Source organism: Herpailurus yagouaroundi, unplaced genomic scaffold, assembly GCF_014898765.1.
Source record: "Herpailurus yagouaroundi ecotype Mexico unplaced genomic scaffold, PumYag 29, whole genome shotgun sequence".
NCBI lineage: Eukaryota > Metazoa > Chordata > Mammalia > Carnivora > Felidae > Herpailurus > Herpailurus yagouaroundi.
Window position 1 is genome coordinate 25399484 of NW_024412377.1, and position 12745 is coordinate 25412228.

At 40.3% G+C, this 12745-nt stretch overlaps 1 protein-coding gene across 8 annotated transcripts in view; it reads left to right on the plus strand.

Moving 5' to 3' along the window:
- PDZD2 (PDZ domain containing 2) overlaps positions 1-12745 on the plus strand; it is a 368874-nt gene that overhangs the window by 322242 nt on the left and 33887 nt on the right. For all 8 annotated transcript variants that reach the window (XM_040494680.1, XM_040494710.1, XM_040494715.1 and 5 more), the window contains 7 exons: positions 2249-2394; positions 5439-5558; positions 6601-6715; positions 9443-9516; positions 9690-9915; positions 10825-10942; positions 12570-12702. In XM_040494680.1, the coding sequence (XP_040350614.1) occupies positions 2249-2394; positions 5439-5558; positions 6601-6715; positions 9443-9516; positions 9690-9915; positions 10825-10942; positions 12570-12702 (932 nt within the window). The remainder of the gene's footprint in view (positions 1-2248; positions 2395-5438; positions 5559-6600; positions 6716-9442; positions 9517-9689; positions 9916-10824; positions 10943-12569; positions 12703-12745) is intronic.

Genomic DNA, 12745 nt, shown 5'->3' on the forward strand with positions numbered 1-12745 from the left:
ATGGGAAAAAATTGATATATTATACAATATTAAAATTATGAACTTTTGCATCATAAAATACCATTAAGAGTGAAAAGGCAAGGAAGTCACAAAGATGGAAAAAGATTTACAGAACATAGATCCCATGAAGGACTCATATTCAAAATATGTTAACAATAAAAAAATAAAAACTTCTATACATCAACAACAAAAAGACAGAAACCCGATAAATAAACAAAAGACTTGAACAGGCACTTTACAACTTAATAAAAATAAAAATAAAAAAACAGCCACTCTGCAAATTTACAAAAGTAAAACAGCCAATAAATATTTGAAAGAAGCTCAGTCTCATTGGTCATCAGTGAAATGTAAATTAAAAACCACAATGAGGGGTGCCTGGGTGGCTCAGTCGGTTGAGCATCCAACTTCAGCTCAGGTCATGATCTCGCAGCTCGTGAGTTCGAGCCCCGCGTTGGGCTCTGTGCTGACAGCTCAGAGCCTGGAGCCTGTTTCAGATTCTGTGTCTCCCTCTCTCTCTGTCCCAACCCACTCGCATTCTGTCTCTGTCTCTCTCAAAAATAAATAAACATTAAAAATAAAAAAATTAAAACAACACAGTGAGGGGCACCTGCCTGGCTCAGTTGCTGGAATGTGTGACTTTTGACTCTTGACCTCAGGGTTGTGGGTTCAAGCCCCACATCAGGTGTGGCGATTACTTGAAAATAAAATGTTAAATAAAAAAAAAAAAAGCTCGAAATGGCATTACAATATCCACCACAGTGGCTAAAATTAAACTGGCACTACCAAGTGTGACAAGGACGTGGGGAAACTTGGACTCACACACATGAATGTTACAACATTGGTAAAAGTGAATGTGTACCAGTAGCTCAGCAACTCTGCTCCTAGGTCTGCACCCCACAGATAGGACTTTTTTAAGAATGTTTCGTAATAGTATATTCTAAATCTTGGGTCAGCAAACCACCATCCACAGCTACATGTGTATGGACCACAAGCTAGAAATGCTTTCTGCATCTTCAGTGGGTTGTGTTAAAAAAAAAAAAAATGTTTAAAGATTATGCAGCAGAGGCCACCCATGGCCCATAGAGCCTAAAACATGTACTATCTCGCCTTTACAAAAGAAAAACGAAAAAAAAATGTTGACCCTTGTTCTAGATCTAAAACTGGAAATAAACCAAATGTTTATCAACAACAGAATGCATAGCCAAATTGTGGCATGTTTATACAATGAAATAGTATGCAGAAATGGGATGAACAAACTATTAGCAACAGCCCATGTTTCACAAACAGATGCTAAGAGTAAGGAGCCAGATATAAAAAAGTATTTATCATTTGTGTTCATTTATATAAAGTTTGAAAAGGCAAAAGTAATCTATGATATTAGAAGTCATGATAATGGTTACCCTGGGTGAAGGGTGGTTAGTGGTGCAAAAATGGCTTTTGGGTTCTGATCTTTTTCTATTCCTTGGTCTGGGTGTTGGTTTTTAGAACATTTACTTTGTGAAATTTCTTGGAACCATACACTTATATGATTTGTGCATATTTCTGTAAATTGTTACTCTTTAATAAAAAGGTTATTGGGGCGCCTGGGTGGCGCAGTCGGTTAAGCGTCCGACTTCAGCCAGGTCACGATCTCCCGGTCTGTGAGTTCGAGCCCCGGGTCGGGCTCTGTGCTGACGGCTCGGAGCCCGGAGCCTGTTTCCGATTCCGTGTCTCCCTCTCTCTCTGCCCCTCCCCCGTTCATGCTCTGTCTCTCTCTGTCCCAAAAATAAATTAAAAAAAAAGTTGAAAAAAAAATTTTTAAAAATAAAAAAATAAAAAGGTTATTTAAAAAGTCATTAAGTGAAAAAAACCACCTGCCGCAAGAATGGAACTATGCCAACCACAGAATAATGTTCCTCCATCACTAGAAAACCACTGATACTGATGGCATTTTCACTATCATTTATTGCCATATCAACCCTGGCTACATCTTACTTTGATGAAACATACATTTTCCCATATCCCGTCTGGTCCCTTCAAAAACTGTCACATTCTTCACAATATGGCATTAATGGCCTCAACATACACCCAGCTTAGGCAGAGCTTATTGGTAGAAAGCAATGAGCTCGGTGCTTTAAAAGTATGAGACACCAGGCCTTATGAAAACCATGAAGTGTGGACGTAAATGCAACAAGTTTATGCATATGATGCTCTGATAAGATTCTTTAAATCTCGTATCAAACCATGTTTTCCCCCCTGTTTTTTCAAGGGGGTGTACACCGTCTAGAGTCTGTTGAAGAATATAATGAATTGATGGTACGAAATGGGGACCTGCGGGCCAGAATGTTGGAGGTCTCCCGAGATGGCAGAAAGCACTCTCTTCCCCAGCTGCTGGACTCTACTGGAACATCACAGGTAGGACAATACCATAGAACCTTTTGTTTTCTCATACAAAGTTGCCCAGTTAGGGATGTAAGAGCATGTTTCCACCCCTGGGTCTCTAGGCTTTCAAATATTTACTCTTTCAGAGACCAACAGGAATAGCCGTGTTATGAAGAACTTCCCATCTGTGTGGGCAGGGGTATTTGGGACTAAAGATGTAGCACGGAGAGCGAGGTCTATCCATGGAGGTTAGAAGGAAGTCAGCCTAGTATTCGGAACCGTAGAGAAAAATAATCCCTTGTTGGATCTCGACATCTTGCTCCCCTTCCTACTGTGTGTTTTGGAACTGAGAGCTGCTTTCAACTGCCAGGAGACAGTGGCGCCTCACGGTCTGTGGTCAACCACCATCGCTTGTTTAGTGGGCGCGTCAGGTATCAGCATAACCACCGGCTGGGTAGGTGGGTGGGTGTTGGGTCGTATGAGAGAGAGAGGGAGTGCATGTACGTGCCTATACTGTGTCTGGGATTTTACCTGTTACACAGTAATGACTCAAACAGGCAAGGTCAGTGGGGCTGCAGATAGGGGTGAAGTAGGTGGTGATGTTAATATTCCAGGGCCTGCCTCATAAGAGTTCAGAACTCCATAATTCTTCACAGAGGCTCTTCCTCAATTACATCATCCTCAACACAGTCAAAAGGGGAGACAGCTCCGAACCAAGTTGAAGGCAGGCTCAGTCTCTGGGAAACTTGTGGAGTGTTCTTTGAGTCCTGGCATCATCAGCCAGAGAGCTCAAGAGAAGCCATTGGCATCTTGCCTACAACAAAGCAGAGATGGAGGTGGAGGGTAGCAGCAATGACATCCATAAGCTCATGTAGACTCACAGATGGTAGAGTCGTAAAGGACGTGTAACTGGTCATCTGGGTTGGGTCATTACTTTTGGTGTATCATCACCATTTTATTGACAGGCCAATGAATCTCAAAGAGATTGAATATTTTGCTCAAAGTGATATGCCAGAATCACTATAAAGAAAGTTTTACCTATCCAGTAAAATAGTAAGTGCCCACGTTCCATAGGCAATTGCTGATCAGGTTATTTTGTGTGGAATCTACCCAAAGACAACTTGAGTTGGGACATGGAGAAAAAGCAGAGCAAAAAACTTGCATGGGTCTTGGTTAAAACTCCTCCAAACCCTTGACTAGAGACGAGCCTATGGCCTGCTCAGAATGATCCAACTGGGCCGGCAGAGTCAGGGGGTGGATCAGAAAGTTGTAGGAGAGCCACACTGTGGGCTATTTTAGTTTAGTGTGGAAAGTGAGAGAGGGTTTCCTGCCATCAGAGCCAAGGATGTCTAGCATTGAGGTGGTGATTTCTTAACGGACCTGCTGAGAAACCTGACCATATTTATTATTTAAAGCCCAGAAATACTTATTTGTAACCAGGCTTCCAGAAAGCACAGGCTAGTGAAGATTTTAAAGGAAAGACTTTTTCCCCTTTTCAAACTGTCCTTTTTCTTGTCTTCTTTTCTGCCCTTTTCTTTTTCTCCCAGGATTCACCCTTCTTTTCCCTGTTCTCTCTCCCTCCCCTACAAAGCATTGTCTAGAGTAGAGCTACTCAATACAGCTTCCTGCAGTGATAGAAGTGTTTTATGTCTCTACTATCCACTGTGGGAGCCACGTGTGTCTACGGAGCACATGAAAAGTAGCAAGTGACACTAAGGCGTCTATTTTTTATTTTAATCTCCATTTAAATATAGACCGTGACAGGTGACTTAGTGGCTGCCATATTGGACAGCAGAGGTCTGAAAAATGCAATGGGACCCCTGAAACACATCAGGAGAGCAATGAAGCACGCAGACCTCTGGTTCCCATGGGCTCCCAGAAGGGGGATGGAAGGAGGTGCTGCTGGAGATTGGTGGTGAGAGAGTATTCCCTTCTAAGTCCACACATGAACCTCCATATTTGAGGGTTGAAAACCCATAGGCTATGTCTGCCTATCTCCATGATGGTTTCAGTAAAAGGGTAGTAACCTTGCCAAGCCAACATTTTTTAAATGAATCAGAGTCTGAGAAGCCAACATAGCTGGCAGATATTTTGTAAAACTGCAAAAATATAATTGTTCTAAGCTGCCAGGAATACAAAAATATCATTAGCAGACATCTCATTTCTACCTTTGAATGTAGAATATACTAATTAAGGATAGCAACTATTTTCTGATGTCTCTTTTCTCATATTAAGCACAAAGTGATTTTTTTTTCCTTTTTTGCTTATGCTGGAATATCTGTCTCATTTAAGAAATTTATTATTCTAAGAAGAATAGCAAGGAGCTAAATTGTAGAAGATTTTAGCCCTACATTTTCTTTATCTCTCATTCATGTTATAAATAGCGTACCTTGCTTCCACACACGTACATGTGGGTGACGGACAGGAGAGGGATTGAGATTCAAGCTCTTGCGTGCCATAAAGGGGAAGGTGTGGCTTCTGGGAAAGAATTTTATTTTCCAAACATGAGGGATTAGAACCGAAGCTGCTGCATTTCTCACCAGGGTGTTTTGTACAGAATAATAGTTGTCAGAGTTTACGGTTTGGGTGTTATAAGAAACAAGGGCTTGCTAAGTTTTTGGTTGAGTGAATTAAGCTTAAAATGGCAAGATACTTTCTAACCATGATTGTGAACTTGGCATGGGGGTAAGGGATGGCTTCCATGGAGAACCCGGCCACAGGATGGCCCTCCTACATCTCTGAGGCCTTTTGGCTTCTGGTTCCTCACTCCATTCCAGAAAGCAAGAAGAGTCGGATCTGTGGGGTACAGTCAAAGAGCAGCACTGAGTGCCAGCAGCCACCATGCAGCTCTTCATGTGCAGTGGAAGGCACGGCAACCTACTGCAGCCAGGGCTGTTCCTCCAGTGTTGTTGATAATAAACTTCCTTTAAGCTGCTGGACCAGAGATGGAGCAGGGAGAAATGTCTGTGTCACCCAAAAGACAACTGAGGTTTTCAAAACCTGAATATATTTTTATGTCAGAGGCCACAGGAGGATAAATGAGACTGTCCCTGACCTTGCCATGTGCTGACTTTTAGGAATACCAGATTGTAAAGAAGTCCACCCGCTCCCTAAGCACCACTCAGGTGGAATCTCCTTGGAGACTCATTCGGCCATCAGTCATCTCCATCATTGGCCTATACAAAGAAAAAGGCAAGGTGAGCTCCCTTCTGCACAGTTTTGTCCTCCAAGTGAATGTTAGTATATATTTCTTTTTTTTTTTTTTTTTAACGTTTGTTTATTTTGAGAGAGAGAGAAAGAGAGTTTGTGTGCAAGGGAGGGGCAGAGAGAGAGAATTCCAGGCAGGCTCCGTGCTGTCAGCACAGAGCCCCCCAACACAGAGCTCAATTTCACGAACTGTGAGATCATGACCTGAGGCAAAATCAAGAGTCGGACATTTAACCGACTGAGCCACCCGGTCGCCCCTGTTAGCGTGTATTTCTTAAATAGTGAATTTTGTTGTTGTTTTTACATGAAATAAAAATTAAAAGGTATAAAGAGGAATAGATTAAGTGGCCTTTATGTAGATTTGAGTGGATTCCTTTGCTCCTTTCCTGTGGGATTTGAGATGATCATGCCCTTTTGTCCTTATGACTTAGGGAGTCACCGGCACCTGGGAGCTAGGGTATAGTTGAGGGTGGAGTGAATGTTCCAACATTTACTACTATTGAAAGAAAGGCCACCCCTGTAGCTTCAGGGGGCATATTCCTACTTACCCTTTTGAATGAATTTCATACCATTGCCATTATCATAAAGATAATAATACAAATACCTTGATATTATACAAATATCAAAACATCCATCTTGATACAACATGGAAGTACTGAAACAAAAGAATAAAATAAGTATGGCCCCTAAATTGTGTGAAATGACTCTCCTGAGCTATTAATCAATCCATGTGAAATTGCCATTTTTGGAGATCAAAGATTGTCAAATACTGGCAATTTCATGTTTCGGTGTAAAACTTTCTCCCTTTAACATAATGCAAGCCTAGTGCACTGCAAATAGATCTGAGGAAGGAAATAGAGAAGGGAACACAAATTCATAGCTGGTTATCTGAACTCTGAGCCTAGTTGGGAAGGCGACTTCAGTTAAATACTACAATGGGAAAATGCCCTCAGTGAAATACTGAGACAAAAACAGATGCCCTCAGTCAAATACTGCAATGACAACCTGGACCCCCTTCTGCTTGGGGTGTAGGGCCTTGGCTTTAGCATTGCTGGAGGTCGAGACTGCATTCGAGGACAGATGGGGATTTTTGTCAAGACTATTTTCCCAAATGGATCGGCTGCAGAGGATGGAAGACTTAAAGAAGGTAGGAGAAAGCCTCTCCGTGGTTCTCAGTGGTGGTGAGTTCTGATTCCATCAGAATCTGCCTCCTTGCAAGATGTGAAGCCAGTGGCACAGCAGCCAAAGCCATGGGCTTGGAGGTCGAGAGGACATGAGCTGAATCCAACATTTACTGCATCATGGCCTTGGACAATTGATGTAACCTGAGCTTCACTTGTCTCAGTTTGTAAACTTGGAATATTAATACCGATCTTAAAGAGTTGTTGTGAAGATTAAATGAGATGATATGCAGAACATGACGATATTTTTATTTGGTCTTTAAGTGTCTATCTTGTCCCCTTGATCATATTCCTTGCCTTGAAAATTCCTGAGAGCTTGCAGGCCATTCTTGCCTCAGGGCTGGAGTACATGCACATCTTTTATATTCTCCATGCTACCTGACATTGTGCCATGCATAAACATGCTAGCAGAGTGCTTTTCTTTCTCCCAACTATTGACATGTGAATGATATATAACACTGTGTAAGTTTAAGGTGTACAACATGATGATTTGATGTACATATATATTGGAAAATTATTAACACACTGAGTTAGCTAACACCCTCATCATGCCACTGAATGACCGTGGTGGTGGGGGGTGAGAACATTGAAGACTTACCCTCTTAGAAATTTTCAACTGAACAGCACAGTATTGCTAACTATAGTCACCGTGCTGTGTGATAGATCCCCAGAACCTATTCACGAGTCCTGATTTTTCTTCCTCCCTTATTAGCACACTTCCTTCGTGAAATGATGAAATGACACTATTTGTAGTTACCTTTAAAAATGCTATGACTGGTCGGTTCAGTTGACCCAAATTATAGGTACTATTCTGTTCTGCCAGCTTATTTTTTTTAACTGATAAGAGTCCATTGGAGTCTCCTTTTTCAAGCAGAGCTACCCTAGGAACCTGTATGCTAATGATAAGACGTAACCAGGCTTATTTTGATGACGGAATATTTATTTCTCTTTTTTAGAGGAAGGATTAACTCCCAGGTGGTATTTGTGTCTAGTTTCAGAACAATGTAAAATTCTAACAGGGTGTTTTTTATAATGGATGTGCCATATGTTCTTTTGATTGAAATTCATCCTGCAGTACTGGTAGAATGGAGACAAATGGAGGAAAAATCAATAGTTAGTAAAGGTTAATAGCACTTGATTCTCCTAAATACTTTTTTTTCATATGTGTTCATTTACAATAAAGGTAAGTCATTGGAATGGATTTTCAATGTGTTGAATGATCTTTTAAAAATCTTGTATAAAGATTTTTAAGAGCATGAGCAATCATTTTAATGATCGTATCCTTTTCCCATATGGAAGCAAACCAAGAACCTTACCTAGTTAGGTGGTTATTTTTAAACAGATTATTTCACTTATTTTACAACTTCTGTAACTGCATTAAAGAAAAGCACATAACAAGTGCATGGAGGTACTGCCACCTTTTCAACCTCATCTACAGGATTCCTTTAATGGAAGGCACAGTGTGCCCCTGGGATTAGCTGCCCAGGAGAGGTTCTGCTGCTGTTGCTCTTTGTTACAGGTAAAGGGAGGCCTTCGTTTGTCCTGCACCGCTGTGTGAAGTTCATCTGTTCTTCTCTCAGTGGCCCCTTCGTAGTGTTTTTGATGAACTCTTATTCCAAAAAAACAGACCATGTTACGAGAGTATAAACCAAAACAAACTGAGAAGTCAACTGGATGTCCAATTTCTCTTATAGTCCCAGCAGACACTATCAACAGCTGGAAAAATGACCTGACCATACGTCCTTGGGGTTGAAGATGAGTCCAGGATAGTTTGAGAGACAGAGAGAGAGAGAGAGGGAGAGAGAGAGAGAATGAGAATGAATGAGAGAACAATTTGGCATTAACCCACAATAATCTCTCTTAGTCTTAATGACTGAGAACCTGGAACAGCATCAGTAAGACCAGGCATCTAGACTATTTCTGGAGGGAGGACTACCATTTTTAGATAATATCTCAAAAGTTTTTTGTCTCTGTTATTAAAACCATTTTCCACACACCATGATGATTCTGCAGGCTTGAAAACCTTGTCTTTCTGCAAATACAGAAGTGTCTTTCTCACATGTTATATATATGTTCATGCTATATTGCCAGTAGGTTTAGGTTTTTTAAACAAACACTATGAGGAAAGGCTTGGGACTCATTATTGCATTTTTTTTTCAACGTTTTTTATTTATTTTTGGGACAGAGAGAGACAGAGCATGAACGGGGGAGGGGCAGAGAGAGAGGGAGACACAGAATCGGAAACAGGCTCCAGGCTCCGAGCCATCAGCCCAGAGCCTGACGCGGGGCTCGAACTCACGGACCGCGAGATCGTGACCTGGCTGAAGTCGGACGCTTAACCGACTGCGCCACCCAGGCGCCCCTCATTATTGCATTTTGATCTCTAAACTTAGGACACCTGTTATCGAACTTGGCAATGGCTAAAGAATTAGAACTTAATGCTTCCCCTGGTTGTTTTTCATTAAAGATGGAGATACAGAATTACTGCAAAAGAATATGTATTGTTATTAATTGTCCCATTTTTTTGAAATTCCTGAGAGCTATGCTAATGAAAGTAGGCTGGAACAATAAAAGTCCTTTTATAGAATTGTAAATCAGGTACCATATGGTATCCTCTTCTAGTACTGACCATGCAGTTAGATTCTAGTACATCAAAGTTTGATGTTAATGTAATTCTCCTATTTTGGCACTAGGGGATGAAATCCTAGATGTAAATGGGATACCAATAAAGGGCTTGACGTTCCAAGAAGCCATCCATACCTTTAAGGTAACCACATTCTTATTTATCTCTTTTATCTTCTTGATTTCTCTTCACTTATTTCCTTCTGGTTTGGGTTCTTTTTTTTTTCTTTCTTTCTTTTCTTTTTTTTTTCATCCATTAATCTAGGAGTAGTCTGAATGTTTTAGCATTTAGAATGTTTTACTCTCTTGTTTTCTCAGCAAATCCGGAGTGGATTATTCGTCTTAACAGTACGCACAAAGTTACTGAGCCCAAGCCTCACACCCTGCTCTACACCCACACACATGAGCAGATCCAGCTCCCCCAACTTCAACACCAGTGGGGGCAGCTCAGCAGTAGGCTCCGACGAAAGCGGTTCTTCATCCCTGGGTCGGAAGGCCCCCGGGCCCAAGGACAGAATTGTCATGGAAGTCACACTCAACAAAGGTGATACCAGCTACTCCCCACTTCCTTACATTCTCTCACATAATAATTTGTCATCTGTTCCTAGGTTTCGTTTTTTTAATTTTTTCTAGGAACTGTTCCTTTGGAACAGTTTACTGCCAACAACGTATGGTATTCTGTAAATGGACAGTGGGATCACACGTAGAGATTTTAGTCATTTTGCTAAAGTGAAAAAGAGTTACCAGTAGTACAAAGTCTTTTAAGCTCTCCCCAGATGAATCACTGTGTGTCAGAAACTCATGTTTAAAAAAAAAAACCAAAAAAAAAAAAAAAAATCACTGACTGACTTAATTCTAGGGCTAATAAAAAATTTTGAAGAACAAACGATTATAGTTGAGAATACAGCTAATAACTGTAAGTTGTGGGTCTTCACCAGATCTTACAGCCTTTCATCTGTTTCCTTTTCCTCTACACCTACTACAGAAATATGAGCAATGAAGCAACCAAGAGATTAGTTGCTAAAAAAGATAAGTGAAAGAAATGTATCTAGAATAAAAAATATTGGGACGTCTGGGTGGCTCAGTTGGAGGATCATGGGACTCTTGATCTCAGGGTTGTAAGTTCGAGCCCCATGTTGGGTGTAGAGATTACTTAAAAAATAAAATCTTTAAAAAATATATTACTTTGACTCTGCCTGTTTCCAAAAACAGAATTGAGGAGCTTCTTTAGACTAAGCAGAGAGCAGATAGCTGAATTATTCAGTCCATAGTTAGCCCTTGGTTCTGCCGTGGACTCATTTCATTTACAGAGTATGATAATGTTAACAGCAAAAAGCAGGATTTACATTCTCAGTCTGGTCAAAAATAAATGATTGCTGGTCTGAATATACAGTGATGTAGCTTCATATAACTTATACTTTTTTTTAACTTTGTTTTCTTTGATGCCTCTCAGAGCCCAGAGTTGGATTAGGTATTGGTGCCTGCTGCCTGGCTCTAGAAAACAGCCCTCCAGGTATCTACATTCACAGCCTTGCCCCAGGATCAGTGGCCAAGATGGAGAGCAATCTGAGGTTTGTTGTAAACCTGATAATATAGGCTTCTGGGATGTTCGTGAATTTAGGAATGAATATACGTGTAAGATATCTGCCCTATTACATTCTTTTGTGAGATTCTAAACTTTTGTATTATTTGCAGTGATAGTATAGCCAAGATTATAATTAATTTCCAAAGATGAAAAGCTAATGTAGCAGTAGAGAACTATAGATCTTGGCTTCCCTATTTTGATCTGTTTGGACGCAGAAGCTCAGTTTCAGAAACTTGACAAAATACAACTCTACATAGATACCTATGATCATCTAAATATTTTCTTTCACTTTTGTATTCATTTATGTAAAATTCATAGGTGATGCCAGGAACTGCTCATAACAGTTCAGAATCACTGGATACAAAGGAGTCCGAAATCATGCCCTTAAACTGGAGGCCTCTTTTATTATTAAGTATAATCTCTTGACCTTTCCTGTTGTTTCATTCCTTTCTGAGTGATGTTGTCTAGATGCTTATTGTCTGAAATCACCACATGTCTGATTTCTCAGTCCAGCTAGTTGAGTTGTAGCATGGATATTCTGTTATACAAGAGATGTCTAGGTGTTCTATTATATAGTAACTGCAGTGGATCTGTGCCCACCCAAACGCCACAAGAATATACACGTAGTGCACAAAGCACTCTGTGTAAACAGTATCACTTTTCCCCCCATAAGCTTCTAAGTCCTTGAGCAGTTGAGGAATTGTCAAAATGACATGCCTTGAGGTTGCCATTTTGGGGCCCTGTTAATAGATTATGTTATGTTTTTAGTTAATCATCAGAGTGAATTTTCATACAAAAAAAATTTAGCAAATCATCCAAAGTACATTAAAGAAAATATACTTTTAGAACCCAAGGAAAAAAAATCCTTTAATGACATCCCAAGATGATGTTTCTTTCTTGAATGGTTCCATATGTCTGGAGCCTGCCAAATGAACATTCTTCAAACACCATATAAAGAGTCTTTTGTTCTCTCCTACTGAGTTCTCTGCCTATAATTTCAAGTCAAAATGGGCATCTTGTCCCCAATTTCTCATTTGTTCAAATTTAAAACGTTTTTACAAATTCTTGGGTAACCTTTGAGCTTCAAGATATTTCCCCCTCAAATTACATTACAATAATCATTTCAAGATGGTAGGGAAAAAAAGAAAATGGTGGTGGTCAAGGAGCTATCTTGTGATGATCAAAAGGTAGACAGGTTGAACCTGAGTTCAACTGTGTGTGACATCAAGGTGGCCTCTCTAAAGTCTGTGGCCTTGTCTAAACAATAGGAATAATAATACCTGTTCAAAGGATTGTTATGGAAATTGCTTTGTATAGTGCCTGGTTTACACTCTGTGCCCAAGAAATGGTAACCCTTGTTATTGTCTTATTATCAATTTTATTTAACTTTACTACTGAAAATGCAGCTAGATACACATAAGGACTTTGCTGATTTAATATCTAATGTGTTTATATGAATGTGTTGCTTTTTCACACATATGCAAAGATGAAAAGATGTCATTTGCTTCTTTAAAGTATTCAGAAAAGATTTCATATTATAAACCTCTCCCAGAGGGAAATCTTGTAAAAACTTAACTGTTACCACAGCGTGTTGGTTATGTTGTCCTCCCTAGCCGTGGAGATCAAATCCTGGAAGTGAACTCAGTCAATGTCCGCCATGCTGCTTTAAGCAAAGTCCATACCATCCTGAGCAAATGCCCCCCAGGACCTGTTCGACTTGTCATTGGCCGGCACCCTAATCCAAAGGTGAAGTACTTATTGTTCTAAATATGAGAAGATGGCTTGGTTA